The sequence below is a fragment of the Hylobates moloch genome, unplaced genomic scaffold (genome assembly GCF_009828535.3).
Source record: "Hylobates moloch isolate HMO894 unplaced genomic scaffold, HMol_V3 SCAFFOLD_16, whole genome shotgun sequence".
NCBI lineage: Eukaryota > Metazoa > Chordata > Mammalia > Primates > Hylobatidae > Hylobates > Hylobates moloch.
Genome location: NW_026652291.1, coordinates 12,900,982 through 12,917,193, shown reverse-complemented (window position 1 = coordinate 12,917,193; position 16,212 = coordinate 12,900,982). Strand labels below are relative to the sequence as shown.

The window sequence follows — 16,212 nt, the reverse complement described above, 5'->3', positions numbered from 1 at the left end:
AGAGGCATCTAGAGGTAAGCCGATGTCCAGCAGGAACACCTTCCAGGCAGGCACCACCCCCACCCCCGCCGTGAAGCAGCGTCGTTTGTCTGGGGTAATACCTGAGGTTTGTTTCCTCACACCAAGGAAATAAAGGACACGGACACACAAGGAATGAGGTTAAGAGTGGAGGTTTAAAAGGTGAAAGAAAGAGAAAAGCCCTCTCCTGCAGAGAGAGGGGGTCCTGAACGGGTCTTTCGGTCCATGGTGAAGTGCAGGAGGTTTTATAGATGAGCTTGAGGAGACAGTATCTGATTTACATAGAGTACCAGAGATTGGCTGGACAGGTGTGTCATTTGCATTGCATGCAAAGAAGCTGGCAGCCCCACCCTAATCTTTTATTATGTAGATGGATTCTCTGCCTGGCCATGTTGCCTGCCTTTCTACTGTACACGTGGTGACAAAGGGAAGATGGAGCCTCCATGTTAAACATACCTGGCTTCCAGGTAGCCCTTTTCTGTTGGCACAGCTGCCGGCATTCACCCGTGCAAGCTTCCAGCTTGTTTGTCTATGTTTGCAGCTTGAGTTTTCGGGCCGTTCTTTGTTAAAAAAGAAATGATTTGGGGCTGCTTTTTGTTAAAAGGGAAGCTCACCAGAGGACTCTGTTACCCTCACTATCTGCCTAAATAATTTCTTTTTAGCTCCTGTATCACCAGGAGTACCCCTTCCATCGCCCACCTTTGCTCCTGGTTCTAATTCTCTCTTCATCCTGCTCTGCTGGAGGAGAGGGGCTGCTAAAAACTCATTTCCAGCCTCGGTTTGGTGACTAATGATTCATTGTGCTGCTGCTCTGGAAGGGCCATACACTCTCACGGAGACCAGGATCTTAAGCCTCAGGGCCACCCTCTGTAAGCCAAGTGGAGGCAAAATTGAGCACTCAGGATCTAGAGTTGAAGGTCCTGAGTTTCAGGTCTCAGCTCCACCACTTACAACCCTGTGATTATGAGCATTACTTGCCTCTCTCTGCCTCAGTTTCCTCATCTATAAAATGGGAATAACCATAGTGTCTCCCCCATAGGTTTAGTAGGAGAATTAAGTGAGATCATAGAATCTAATGCACTAGTATTTGGGTTTGGGCCAGACTAGAGAGGCCATTAATCAATAATATTGATATGGTTATAGTATTTTATTAACAATTATATATAACAACTATAAAATAACAATGATTATGATGATACAGCAATATAGTAATATTAGTAATCAGTACAATGGCAGCAGAATTTGGGATATCACCAGAGCAGGGTCAGGACAGAGGGCTCCTCAGGAGCCTCCTTGCTAGGGGCCGTATCCTCGTGTTACCAGAAAGGGCCCCCCATCCAGACCCCAAGAGAAGGTTCTTGGATCTGACACAAGAAAGAATTTGGGGTGAGCCCACAGAATAAAGTGAAAGCCAGTTTATTAGAGAAGTAAAGAAGCAAAGAATGGCTGCTTATCCTGGTACACTGTCTCATACTCATGCTCCACTGATTATGCTTATGGTTATTTCTTGATTATTTGCTAAACAAGGGGTGGATTATTCATGGGTGTTCCAGGAAAGGGGCGGGCAATTCCAAGAACTAAGGGTCCTCCCCTTTTTAGATATAGGGTAATTTCCCGACGTTGCCATGACATCTGTAAACTGTCATGGCGCTGGTGGGAGTGTCTTTTAGCATGCTGATGCATTATAATTAGCACATAATGAGCAGTGAGGACGACCAGAGGTCACTTTGGTCACCATCTTGGTTTTGGTGGGTTTGGGCCGGCTTCTTTACCACGTCCTGTTTTATCAGCAGGGTCTTTGTGACCTATATCTTGTGCCCACCTCCTATCTCATCCTGTGACTTAGAATGTGCTAACCTCCTGGGAATGCAGCCCAGCAGGTCTCAGCCTTATTTTACCCAGCCCCTATTCAAGATGGGGACCACTCTGGTTCAAATGGACACTCAGATATCCCAGTGTCCCTGCTCCCCAGCCTTTCTTCAGCAACCTTGGCCAGACACCTAGTTTTCCAAACTCTAACCCAGAAGCTTGGGGCTGGAGTGGGAGAGGCTTAAGCTCCAGGGGTGGGATCAAGACAGGAGCGGGGAGGGGAAGACGCGGACCAAGTCCTTCCCCTATCGAGGGATGCCCCCTCCCCCTTCCTGAGGAAGCTGTGCCACAGGAGGCTGGGGAGAGTCCAGAAGGTGTCACCTGGAAAGGAGGGATGAGCTTGCTGAGACCTGCCAAGACTCAAAGGACATTTTAAAACAGCAGAGTTTGTGAAAGGCAGCAGAATCCCACTCCCCATGCTTGCCCTCGGGACCCTCACTGGAGCAGACCATTTCTCAGAGCGTAAGAAGGAGAAGCGAGTGTCCGTGAACATGCTGGCTCTGGGTGAGACCTCGGCTAGCGTTTGGTTTCTAGAGCACAGCTGCATCCTCACGGCCTAGAACCATGGTTTTATCAGAAGAGAATAAACCCACAGCAGAAGCAATTCTTCGTGCTCAGGACTTGGGGTCTGCATGCAGAGGCCTCGTGGCATGGAGGTCCCAAGCGTTGACACCACTGTCTGGGGGCCGAATCCAGTTCTTCCCTTACAGCTGTGAGACCCTGGCCAGGATCACCTTTCAGGGCGTGTCCTGTGGGCCAAGCCCTAACGGGTATTAACTCAGTCAGTCGTCACACCAGCTCGAGGAGGGGATGTCCTGTTATAGTCAGAGAGTACCTCAGTTCCTTCATCTGTAAAATGGGGATGATAATAATAAAACTCATGGGGTGATGGAGAGGATGGAGCAAGTTACTATATGTGGAGTTGTCATAACAGCTCCTGTCACAGCGAGAGCTCTGTATTAAGTATTAGCTATTTTTATTTTTTCAGGGGAAAAAAAGGTGTGAATGGACTAATATCTGTGATTGTTTCCAGCAGCCTCCCCCAGAGCATACGTGCTGGGGTGAGAGTTGAAATTCAACCTGGCTCCCGTACATTAGAGCTTTTCTGAGTGTAGATTCAAGACTGCTCACATAAGAGCCAGCCAATTCCAGCCCCACTTACAGAACCAGCGTCTCAGGGGGCGGGGGCATAGGAATTTTAAGACCTCCCCCCACCACGGACTCTGTGCCTCCAATAGCCTTACAGAAACGTTGATTTCATTGAACCCCTCAGTGGGCGAATGAGAAACTGAGCATGCAGGATCCTCAATGTGGACATGGGCCAGGTGACACAAGGCTCTTGGGGCAGAATCCCCAGTGTCCCTGAGGCATCCTTGATCTCCCTAGCCTGCCTCATCATTTCAGGAACCTTCCAGATGACTTCCATCTCATGGTTGTCCTCCTCACCTTCACCCAAATCTTTAATTCACAGAGCTGCATCCCCTTCTTTGGTTTCAGATATTCCTGGTCCGCCGGGACAGCAGCTCGAAGCACCTGGTGCTCTGTGTCCACTTTCCTTCCCTGAACGAGAGCTCGGCCGAGGTGCTCGAATACACCATTAAGGAAGAAAAGTCGAGTAAGTACCCGTCTTCTCTGTTTTCACTTTGACCACACGGCAGCAGCAGCAGCAGAGAGGCTGCACCTTCTAACCACAGACTCTCCCGTATGCACTGCTGGTGTTTAAAATTAGAAGGAGGAAAAGCTTTCAGTCACTGAAGTTACTTAGCCAGACTTGTTTTGAACTCAGTTCATCATCCAAAGCCAGTGTGAATTTCCACTCACCCTCGTCGCAGCTGGTTGGCTTTGCATTCTCATGGCCACATTGAAGTTTCTTCTTGTTAGCTCAATGCAGGGATGCTGGAGAAAGGGAAGAAAAGGAGAAGAAATGTCTGCACCCTTGAGTCCTAGTGTCAGCTCAGCACACACTCAATCCATGATTGCAGACAAGTCACTTAATCTTTCTGAGCCTCAGTTTTCTCTTCTGTCAAGTGGATGTAATAGTCACAGAGCTTTTGTGAGGGTCAAATGGACAAACACTTTGAAAGACAAAAATCTGGGCCAGGCTTGATGGCTCACACCTATAATTCCAACACTTCAGAAGGCAGAGGCAAGAGGATTTCTTGAGCCTAGGATCTGGAGACTAGCCTGGGCAACATAGAAAGACCCCATCTCTACAAAAAATAAAAATAAATAAGCCAGGTGTGGTGGCATGCACCTGTGGTCCCAGCTACTTGGGAGGCCGAGGTGGAAGATTGGCTTGAACCAGGGAGGGTAAGGCTGCAGTGAGCTGTGATTGTGTTACTGCATTCCATCCTGGGTGACAGAGGGAGATCTGGCCAAAAAAAAAAAAAAAAAAAAAAAAGGAAGGACAAAAATCCTGTGCGTGCGTAGTGCTGCTGGAAGTAGGCATGGGCTTCAGTGGGAAAATGTTTGGGGGCCCGCTCCCTAGGGCGGATTTGTTCTGATAATACAGTGTCACCGGGTCTGGGGCCCTTGTGGACTGCTGGGCACCCATCTGTTCTAGCTTTCTCCTCCTCGCATGGTGTAACCGCTCATTGGGTACTTCTCCCCCTCTGCCCAGATAGACCCAATTTTTCATGATGGGAATTGCAACAGAGAAAGAGTTGGTGTACATAAAGCCAACTAAACAGGAGACAGAGTTTTATTATTACTCAAATCAGCCACCCTGAAAATTTGGAGGCTAGAGTTTTTTAAAGACCGTTTGGCGGGTAGGAGGGGTATGGAGGGGGAATGCTGATTGGTTGGGTCAGGGATGGAATCACAGAGAGTTGAATCTGTCTTCTTGCACTGAGTCGGTTTCTGGGTGAGGGCCACAAGACCAAATGAACCAGTTTACTGGTCTGGGTGGCTGGCACCAGCTGATCCATAAGAAGGAATGCAGACCTCAAACACCAATCTTAGGTTTTATAGTAGTAACATTATCTACAGGAGCAATTGGGGACATTAGTGATCTTGTGGCCTCTGGCTACATGACTCCTGAGCCATAATTTCTTTTTTTCTTTTCTTTTTTTTTTTTTGAGATGGAGTTTCGCTCTCGTTGCCCAGGCTAGAGTACAACGGCGTGATCTTGGCTCACTGCAACCTCCGCCTCCCGGGTTCAATCGATTCTCCTGCCTCAGCCTCCCGAGTAGCTGGGATTACAGGCATGTGCCACCACACCTGGCTAATTTTTGTATTTTTAGTAGAAATGGAGTTTCTCCATGTTGGTCAGGCTGGTCTCGAACTCCCCACCTCAGGTGATCCACCCTCCTCAGCCTCCCTAAGTGCTGGGATTACAGGCGTGAGCCACCGTGCCCGGCCCTGAGCCATAATTTCTAATCTTGTGGCTAATTTGTTAGTTTTACAAAGGTGGCCTGGTCTCCAGGCAAGGAGGAGGTTTGTTTCAGGGAGAGGCTGTTACCATCTTTGTTTCAAAGTTAAACAATAAACTAAATTCCTACCAGAGTTAGTTCGGCCTATGCCCAGGAGTGAACAGGGGCAGTTTGGAGGTTAATGGCAAGATGGAATTGGTTAGGTCAGATCTCTTTCATTGTCATCATTTCCTCGTCATAATTTTTGCAAAAGCAGTTTCAACGGCCATGTGTATACATGCCAGGCATTCAGATCCAAACAGCTTCTTAGAAGAATCTATAGAATATTCCAAGCACTGGTTTACATCTCTTGTAAATGGATCCATCTCTTGTAAATGGAAGCCTTTTACCCTCGGCTAGCAGCAGAGTGACAACAGTTAAGATTCATTAAATATTCTCAAGTGTTTGTTTCTCAAGAAACGTGTGCCTGACACTGGGAAGATGCAAAGATGAAGAAAACAGAGTTCCTGGCCTCAGGGGCCTCCAAGTCTGGTTGGAGGGTGGGGACACACTGGCATGGGGAACAGACATCACTTGTTGTGCAGTATAGCATTACTGCATTTGCATTACTGCAAAGGGACCTCTGGCTGGGGACACAGAGGATACAGGTCACTGTGGGAAGGGTTCAGGAGGGTGTCAAAGAGGAAGAAGCCTCAGGCTGGGTCCCGAAGGTGAGTATATTAGTTCAATTGAAGGTTAATCTTCTAGCCCTAGAAGTAGACTAGGAAAGGAATGCAGAAGCAGGTTACCTTTCCTGCTATAAGGAGGTCTTTCCGCAGAGACCCAGAGCCCCATAGAATGGATAAAACACAACTCGCTGGGCACGGTGGCTCAAGCCTGTAATCCCAGCACTTTGGGAGGCCAAGGCGGGCGGATCATGAGGTCAAGAGATTGACCTGGCCAACATGGTGAAACCCCGTCTCTACTAAAAATACAAAAATTAGCTGGGTGTGGTGGCATGCACCTGTAGTTCCAGCTACTTGGGAGGCTGAGGCAGGATAATTACTTGAACCTGGGAGGCGGAGGTTGCAGTGAGCTGAGATTTCACCACTGCACTCCAGCCTGGCGACAGAGTGAGACTCCGTCTCAACAACAACAACAAAAACAAAACACAACCCACACATTCATGTGTTCAGCAGAGAGTTATGGAGTGCCCACTCTGTGCCAGGCACTGTTCACTGCCTCTCAGAGCTCACTTCCGGTGGAGGGAGGGGATGATAAGCAAGTAACCATCCAGGATGACTGGCAGATGGAGAGGTGTGCTATGGGGAACGTGTGAACATGGATAATTAGCTAGCTACTGCAAGAACCAGCATAATGGCTTAAACCCAGAAACTGGTTTCCCACTCAGGCAAGATTCCTGGCCAGTGGGGAAGGAACAGGGACCCCAGTGGAAGAAGAGGCTCTGCCACCTTCAGTGTTCAGCCTCCAGTTTCCTAGGACTGATTCCAAGCCAGTAGGCTGGAAGGGGGAAAGAGCATGGAGAAGGCTTGTGGTCGGGTCTTCCTGCCAAGGCCTAGGAGTGGGTGTGTCACCTGTGTCGCATTTCATTGGCTAGAACTTGGTCACAAGATCACACCTAACTGCAAGGGAAACTGGGTACAGCCATGTACCCAGGAAAAAGAACAGCACCTGGGTTTTGAACTGCTAGAAGCCTGATCCATGCGTAGTGAGGATAGTGAGTGTGGGGTTGGGGCAAATCATTTATATAGCAAACTTGATTGACCTCTCCGTCTTGTGAAGTCCAGCGGGGAAGAAAGTGTGAGGTTCTCAAAGAAGGAAGAGAGTGTTATGGTTTTCCCAGACCAAGTATACAGCACCCTTTGATGACAGCAGAAGAGATAGGACTATTTGGGGCATCCACTGCTCTCCAAGAACCTGAGTGCCTTCTCATTTGGCCAGGGCCAGGCCTTCTTAGCAGGTGCCCCTGGGGTCACACAGCTCCTGGCTGTGCTTATGGTCTCCCACGAGATAAAGAGGACCATCGCCTATCTATTAGAAGATAATAGAGACCAGGAGGGTGCAGACCTGTCTCTTACTAAGAGCAGCCAGGCTTTCAGGGACTCGGCTGCCACCTGCCAGTTACCTACAACTTTCAGAAACCCTAGAGTCGAGTGTGCTCTTGAATTTCCACAGCAACATTGGGAAAGTAGCTGAGGTTGGAGGTTATGATGAGCTGAGCTTATCAGCCGGTGCTCTAGGAGCCTGAGGAGGGAGTGCTGTTCACGGGCAGGGTGGTCAGGAAGGCTTCTTGGAGGAAAGGCACATCAGGCTGGACCAGCAGACTGTCCGTAAGTTCTGCCGACGTCCTTTGCACGGTATTCCTTCCCCACTTCCCCGCCCAGCCTTCAGGGTCACCAATCCACTGTCTCTCCAACCCAATGACACCCCTGGAAACCAGAACATTGTATCTGGTTTCATGTCTCATTTCCCATTAGGCACCAATGAAAAACCAGAGCTGGATAGTAGTTAAAGCAGTAAAAGCAGGATTTGCTCAAAACTGTTGCAATAAGGACAAAGAGACCTCAGTATAGAACTGGGCTCAACTGTGAATACAGCATGGGCAGGTGGGGGTTATAGCCAAGGAGCAGGGTGGGAGGCAGCGGATGGAAAATCACTAAGGGGAAAACATCAGGGGCAGGGAGGATTCTGGCGAAACTGACCCAACAGGATTCTTGCTGAAGGCAGGCAGGTGATCAGACAGCACCGGGGGGGATGGTGGAGGACAAGGAAACTGATCAAATATTGACAGTGATCAGATATCAAGGGAGAGGGGTTTTTCTAAACCAGTGAAGCAGGATTCTTGCTAAAACTGAATTTTAGGAGGCACAGATGGGCCTAGGAGAAGGTACAGGAGTCTGACTAAAGTTTGGTCAAGCAAAGAATTTTTTCAAGCCTAAGGGACAAATCGGGGCACTCAGAGACAGAGACGGCCAGCCTACTTCTATGGGTTCTTTCTTCCTCCCAGGGCCGTGTGGCCGAATCTCACTTTCTATTTTTAAACTTTTAAAAATTCAATGCTCAATTTGCTGAAAATATGATGAAAACCAAAAATCTTTCATGTAACCTAACTCTTCTATCATTGTTCATGTGCATTCACTATAAATACACAGGTGTCATCCATAAGTTTGTGTGTGTGTGATTTTGCTATTTCCTTTTTTACTTTTTTTTTTGTTTTTCTGAGATGGAATCTTGCTCTATCACCCAGGCTGGAGTGCAGTGGTGTGGTGTGATCTTGGCTTACTGCAACCTCTGCCTCCCGAGTTCAAGCAATTCTCCAGCCTCAGCCTCCTGAGTAGCTGGGACTACAGGCATGCGCCATCACGTCCAGCTAATTTTTGTATATTTAGTGGAAACCAGGTTTCACCATGTTGGCCAGGCTGGTCTCGAACTCCTGACCTCAGGTGATCTGCCTGCCTGAGCCTCCCAAAGTGTTGGGATTACAGGCGTGAGCCACCCCACCTGGACTGCCGTTTCCTTGTATTACTCCATTGCTCTCCAAACCTCACTCTCCTGAGGTGAGCCACTAGGGTTGCACCCTGAGAACATTAAGAAAGGAGCAGGTAACTTGTTACTTTGCTGAGTTAATGTGCCACCCCTGCCTCTTTGCTCTCTTCCTGTTTGATGCCCTCCTCCTTGGCACAGCAATTGAGACAGACCATGGAAGCCACACAGCTTTTTGAATCCCAGCTGTTTTCTTCTGCCTGTGTGACCTTGTGCAAGTTACTTTACCTCTCCAGGCCTCAGTTGCCTTGCCTGTAAGATGGGGATAATGATGGTGCCGCCATCACAGGGCACTGGAAAGGGTTCGTGTGTCTACACTGCTTAGGACTTTAGACACTGTGGCCACGGTGACTGCAGTGGGGGGTGATCTGAGGGGGAAGTGGTCAAGGGAAAGGCCCAGGCCTCGAACTGGGGCCTTTTGTTGGGGTTCCCCACATGGAGCTGAGGCAAGGGAAGGAGACATGGGGATACCCCAAAAGGGGTAGTCAGCTTGATCTGTGACCCTGCTCTGTTTGAAGAAGAAACACTCTCTCTGACCACTTCCGTTTCCATGTGCCTGGATGGTCCTCTAGTTTCTTGTTAAGTGTTTCCTTGAAACTCCCTGAAGCAGTCAGCTTGGGCTAGTCTTGCTGTGGTAACAAACAATCCAACCCCAGTTGCTTGCACACACGGGTGTGTACACAAAGTAAAATGAGTGTGCAGCTGGCCTTCCAACCTGTGGTTTCCACATCCACAGATTTAATCAAACATGGATCAAAAATATTCAAAGAAAAAAGATGAAAAATAACAACACAATAATAAAAAATAATGTAAATTAAAACATAGTATAACAACTGTGTATATAGCATTTACATTGTATTAGGTATTATAAGTAACCTAGAAATGATTTAAAGCAGAGCTCCCCAGCCTTTTTGGCACCAGCTTCATCCATGTCCCTGCAAAGAACATGATCTCATTCCTTTTAATGGCTGTATAGTATTCCATGGTGTATATGCACCATATTTTTCCACGGATGTGATGGGGGATGGTTTCTGGGTGAAACTGTTCCACTTCAGATTATCAGGCATTAGATTCTCATAAGGACCCTGCATCCTAGATCCCTTCCATGCGCAGTTCACAATAGGGTTCCTGCTCCTATGAGAATCTAATGCTGCCACTGATCTGGCAGGAGGCAGAGCTCCAGTGGTGAAGCTCGCCCTCCCAATGCTCACCCCCTGCTGTGCGCCCCAGTTCCTACCAGTTCCCTGGCCCAGGAGTTGGGGACCCCTGATTTAAAGTATACAGGAGGATGTGCATATGTTATAGGCAGATACTATGCCATTTCATATCAAGGACTTGAGCATCCTCAGATTTTGGTTTCTGAGGGTGTGGGGGGGTCTTGAAACCAACCCCTCCCAGATACCAAGGGACAATTGTATTTCTCACTCAGGTGACATGCCATCTGAGGCTCTTTGCAACAACTTGTGTGTATTGCAATGCAGGCTGAAGGAGCAGCACCCATCTGGGGCATTCAGGTGGGAAGAGAAAGCAGAATCCATGACTGTTCCCAAAGGTTCCACTCAGAGAAGGCAGGTGTCACTTGCCTTCGCATCTCATTGGCTAAAATAGGTCACATGGCCAGGCCAGCCTCCAATAGGATGGGAAGTCTAATCCTCCAGCAAGCATGTGACCCACAGGGTGGGGTAGCCACCATTTTGAACAAGCACTATTGTGAACAACCATCTCCTGCATCCCCAGTCCTCCTCGCTGCTGCACAAAGGTGACAAGAGATGTCTTGGTCACCACTTGGCCTCACTGGGGACCCTCAGAGGCCCGATGTGTGTGGAGAGGGAGGGGACCAGCAGAAGAGGCATGGGGGCCGAGACTCAGGATGGAAGGGAGGCTAGCACAGCTGCTGAGCTGCAGCCTGCCTGTTTATGGCTGAAACGAGCCACCTGGCTAGGAGGACACTAGCTACTTTTTCATTCATGGGCTTTGAAGATGGTGACAATGACAGATTCAGGTGATGGCATGTTTCTGCTGGCCACTTTAAAAAGAAGGCCACTTGGCCCCATCTCCAGAAGAGGAACCATGAGACAGTGACAAATGCCCATACAGGAAGTGAGCTGCCCAGCACTCACGACCTGAGCCATTTGTCCCGTGTTTCCAGGTAGCCCCTCTTCATTCCCTGCCTATTCCCCTGGCTGTTTTGCTTCATTTATTTATTTATTTATTTGAGACAGAGTCTTGTTCTGTTGCCCCGGCTACAGTGCAGTGGCGCAATCATAGCTCACTGCAGCTGCAGCTGCAACTCCCTGGGCTCAAGCGATCCCCCTGCCTTAGCCTCCCAAGTAGCTGGGATGACAGGTGTGTGCCACTGTGCCTGGATAATTTTTTAATTTTTTGTAGAGATGGGGGTCTCTGTTGTCCAGGCTGGACTCAAACTGGCCTCCCGAAGTGCTGGATTTACATTTTTATTTAAATCCAGGTCAAATCTCTTTCTAGGATAATGGGTCAGCTGGTGAAAGGGTCAAACCTAAGAGCAGAACTCAAAGGCATTCTGGGTGACGCTGACACCCATGCACATGAATCTCCACTGCCCAGGAGGACTCATCTAGAATTTCTCCTTTCCTGAATTTAAAATGTCCCCATAGTCCAGTGGTGATAACCACCAATGCCAGTTAGCACAAGGGTTCACTACATTTGCCCATGAGATGGGCTCCCTTCCCAGGGACAGATGTGTCAGCTTCAACTACTTAACCTAAGAGCACGTGCCTTAGAGTGGGAGACTTGTTCAGTGCAAGAAGCAATCCTACCTGAGCTAGTCCAGCAGGTTTTTTTATTTGTTTGTTTGTTTTCACAGTCTCGCTCTGTCAGGCTCTGGAGTGCAGTAGTGTGATCACAGCTCACTGCAGCCTCGACCTCCTGGGCTCAAGCGATCCTCCCCCCTTAGCCTCCTGAGTTGCTGGGACTACAGGTACACGCCGTTGTGCCTGGCTAATTTTTGTATTTTCTGTAGAGACAGGGTTTCATCATGTTGTGCAGTTGCAGTCCATAAAAAGTAAGGAGTGATTATTATTAAAAGAGGGATTGGTGTCAAGAAGGCAGCCTCTTGATGTTTCAGCAGTGAGGAAGTACTGATTGCATCGTGGTAATCTTGCATTCTTGTTAATGCAAACCTCTTTTGAGAGCATAAGCTTTAGAAAGGCTGGCAGTTCTGGGTTTTAATTCTCTGTCACCTTGTGACATCAGACATGTTAATTTCTCTGCTTCACTTTCCTTATCTGCAACATGGGAACATCTGCAACACAGTTACTGGGAGGAGTGATGAGCAAATCAATCGGTGGCTACACGTAGGGGCTTGGAACCGTGTTGCCTGGCACATGGGACGCGCTCCACAACTTTGTCTCCTGGATGAAGTGGGGACATTTATGGGAAAAAGCCTGCGTGTAGTAAGCACACCATAAATACTAGCAGCTATAATTATCTATGGAGTTTGAGCAGCATGCAGTTCATACCACAAAACCCATCGTTTCCTGCAACACTTGGCTCTTGGAGAACTCCTGTAAGATGTTGATTCGTTCTTCTTATCTCACATTGGTTATTACTCATAGAGGTTTTGGCTAAAATAACCACAGCTTATTTCTTTCCGTTTTCAGCATTCCCCTTTTCAGCCTCCAACACTGGAGTTGGGCCAGGAAAAAAATACATCATGAGATAATTTAACTCCAAGAACTTTATTGTAAAACTTCAGTGGTGAATTTCTTTAAAAAAAAAAAAATAGATCTTGTATCATAGCGGTGTATTCTTAGCCTCCTTTTTTTTCACTTAGACGTTTTATTATGAGCTTTTTCAGTGTTATTGAACACTTCAAAGACTTTGCAACCAATTAAATATGTGTTGGATGGCTTCTGAAGGAAGACAGTATGACAGGCTTGAAGACAGGGTTCTTGGCATTGAACCAGTGGGAGAGACAGGCTCATGCATACCTAACCGGAAATACAAGTCATCCGAACTGTCCTAAATGTTAGAATGTAAGCATGTACTCTGGGTCATCAAAACCAATGACACTCAGGGAAATCCACCCAGGCCTACTTTGGGCCTTGGAAGATGGAAAATATTTGTGAAAAAGAAAAATTGAGGAACAGATGTGTTAAGCTGAGTCCACAGCCTGCATCAGGGCTCAGAGGCAGGAAAAAGAAAATCAGGAAAGGGTAGAACTCTGCTGGGGGAGAGGTGGATTGGAAGTAGAGTCAAAGTTGAAGCTAGAGGGTGGGATTCGGCCAGGTCATGAAAGACCTTGACAACCACCCCAGGGTGTTAGAGATTTGGTTTGTAGTGTTATCGGAAGCCACGCAAAGGTTTTGAGCAGGAAGTAGCCCTATGAGATTGGTGCTTGAGAGTAGAGCTTGACTGTGTGGGAGCTGAACAAGACAGTTACTCTGCCAGGACAGAGGAAGAGGAGGAAGGTGCTTGAGACACCTGTCTCATGGCTGCCTAGGAACTGGGACTGGGGAGCTAAGATAAGGGGCAGGCCCTGGGGCAGCCATTACCCACAAGAAGGGAAGCCCTTACCCACAAGAAGGGAAGCCCTTTCAGTGGGTTGGGGCCTGTGAGGGGCTGCAGTACAGTAATGCCTCTCCAGGAAACGGGAACACAGGAACAGTGGAGGAGTTTGTTTTGCAAGGAGAGAACTGGACACAGGAAGAAGTTTTGACAGAGATGGAGAAAGATCTAGAACACATGGCCTCAGAGGCAAGAGAAAAGGGAGAGATGAGGGAAATGGGTTAGTATTGTGGGTGGCCAAGCCTGCGTGTACATGGGCTGCCACCTTCAGGGGCCTTGCAGCTTTAGAAAGTACATCTAAGTTGGGAAAGCAGCCCAACTCAACTGTCTTGAGGGGCCAGAAACCACTGCATAGACACCCCTCTTTTGGAAGTGACTACAAGTGGGGTCAGGGGTCAGGGTCTAGGCCACAGTGCTTCCTGGGCTTCCTGTCACAGGAGAGCACTGGGTTTGGATAATCTTGGGTCAGTATGTCTTAGTCTATTTGTGCTGCTTTAACAAAATACCAAGACTGGGTAATTTATAAAGAATGGAAATTTATTTCCCACAATTTGCGAGACTGGGAAGTCCAAGATCAGGACACCAGCAGGTTCACTTGTCTAGTGAGGGCTGCTCTCTGATCCAAGATGGTGCCTTGAAGCTGCATTCTCTGGAGAGGAGGGATGCTATGTCCTCACTTGGCCAAAGGCAGAAGGGCAAGAGAGCTGAATACTGTATGAAGGCTCTTTGTTATCAGAGTCTTCTTAATCCCATCCACGAGGGAGGAGCCCTCATGGCCTAATCACATTTTAAAGGCCCCAACTCCTCATACCATCACGTTGGCCATTAAGTTTCAACACGTGAATTTCAGAGGGGACCCATTCAAGCCATAGCACTCTTTTTTTTTTTTTTTTTTTTTTTGAGATGGAGTTTCTCTCTTGTTGCCCAGGCTGGAGTGCAGTGGTGCGATCTCTGCTCACCGCAGCTTCCACCTCCTGGGTTCAAGCAATTCTCCTGCCTCAGCTTCCCAAGTAGCTGGGATTACAGGCATGTGCCACTGTGCCTGGATTATTTTGTATTTTTAGTAGAGACAGGGTTTCTCCATGTTGATCAGGCTGGTCTCGAATTCCCAACCTCAGGTGATCCGCCTGCCTCGGCCTCCCAAAGTGCTGGGATTACAGGTGTGAGCCACCATGCCCAGCGCCATAGCATTCTTTTATAAGGGCACTAATTCCATTCATGAGGGTGGATCCCTCATGATTCCACCCTCACGACTTAATCAGTATCCTAAAGACCCTACCCCTTAATACTCTTGCATCAGGAGTTAGGTTTCGTCATAGGAATTTGGGGGGACAGCAGTATTCAGATCATAGCAGCGTGAAAGGAGGCAACATTTGCATTTGGGTAATCACCTTCCTTTCAGGTTGTGTCTGCCTCCCTCTCCCACCCTCCCTGAAAACCTCTCTGGAAATTCTCTACTCAGTAACCATACTAGTACTAGCACGTGCAAGACTAACACCACCATAAAGCAGCGCTCTCTGCCAGGGCAGTGTGCGTCTTAGGAATAAAAGCTCTCGTACTGGTGTTATCATGGAATGTCAGTCATTAGCCCATGAAGTGTGGGAGTTAGTTTGTCCTGGCCATCCTGAAATAGCAAAGGAGCGGGAACCTGTTCTGTGTAAGGCTCTTTCTGACTGACAGCATCCTCCCCTTGCCCACATTCACCCAGACCCTGTGACTTCCTTGCAAGGCTACTTAGGTGCACAGTGAAGTTTCTTGGTTTCTTGCCTGTTCTTGCCTGTTCAGAGCAATTTCTCCAGGTTATCACAGTGCAAAGCCCCCTGGAAGAGTAACAGTCCCTACAGCCTCCTCCAGAACCACGCTGCTTCATTTCTGTCTTCTCTTTTGCGTGTATTGTGTTCACTCCAGCCTCTGAGCCTTTGCTTGTGCCATTTCCTCTGCTTGGGTTGGCCTCCCCACTCCTCTCAGCTCATCAGGTGTTCCCTATCCTTCATTGTCTGTTTCATATTGTCACATCTTCTTTCCCCAGCTGGGCTGGAAGCTTTGTGTCTCATACAACATCTGTGGTCCATTGTCCAGCAGAGGGCAGAGCCTGTTGCAAGTGTTCAGCAAATACTGGTCGACTGGCTAATAACAGCTCACACTTGTGCAGGGAGGCAGCCTGATCTGGATGGACTGAGAGGGCGGGCTTTGGAACCCAGTGGATCCAAATTAAAATCCCACCCCTTTGTTTTCATCAGTTGTGAGATCTTGACAATGCCGCTCAAACCTCTACCTCACTAAGCCTTGGCTTTCTCAACTGTGAATTGGGCTCATAATCATAGTGGTGATTAACTGAAACTTTGTGTAATAATAGTGCCTGGCACAACAGTAGGTGCTCATAAACAGTTGTCTCTCCTCCATTCCTGATTGCCCCCCTTCCCATGTGATATGGGTGTTTAGGATTAGAAAACCTGGGTTCTGCCTGGTCTGGCATGTTAGAAACTTGAAGTCGCCACTTGGTCCTAATAAGTAAAACCCTGACCAAACTGAAAAGTCAACAACTCTTCTTGGATCTGTCATAAAGGTGGGGTCACAGGCCAAGTCACTGCCCCCAAATTTGGAGAGACTAATAGGCAAATGCAGAGAACTGCAGCTTGCCAGAGCAGAAACTCACAGGCACAAACTCCCATGGGAACCAGTGCTGAGCTAGGGAAACCCAATGTGTAGCTGATGAACTAGTGGATGTTCACTTTGGACAAGCCTGAGTTAAAACTCCAGGGAACCCAGTCATCTAGGGACCCCCACACTTTTGTGAGTTTTACCACCAGTAGCTTGACCCGGTTCCTGCAGTGAATATCAAAGATCTGTGTGTCCTGCAGGACGA

General features: G+C 48.2%; 1 protein-coding gene across 5 annotated transcripts in view; it reads left to right on the top strand.

Annotated features, from left to right (window-relative positions):
* Positions 1 to 16,212, top strand: part of RIN3 (Ras and Rab interactor 3) — a 168,895-nt gene that overhangs the window by 59,831 nt on the left and 92,852 nt on the right. For 4 of the 5 annotated variants that reach the window (XM_032134717.2, XM_058429493.1, XM_032134718.2 and 1 more), the window contains one exon: positions 3,385 to 3,502. In XM_032134717.2, the coding sequence (XP_031990608.1) occupies positions 3,385 to 3,502 (118 nt within the window). Of the gene's footprint in view, positions 1 to 3,384; positions 3,503 to 16,212 lie in introns of those variants that run through there. The other variant, XM_058429494.1, reaches the window with a different exon arrangement.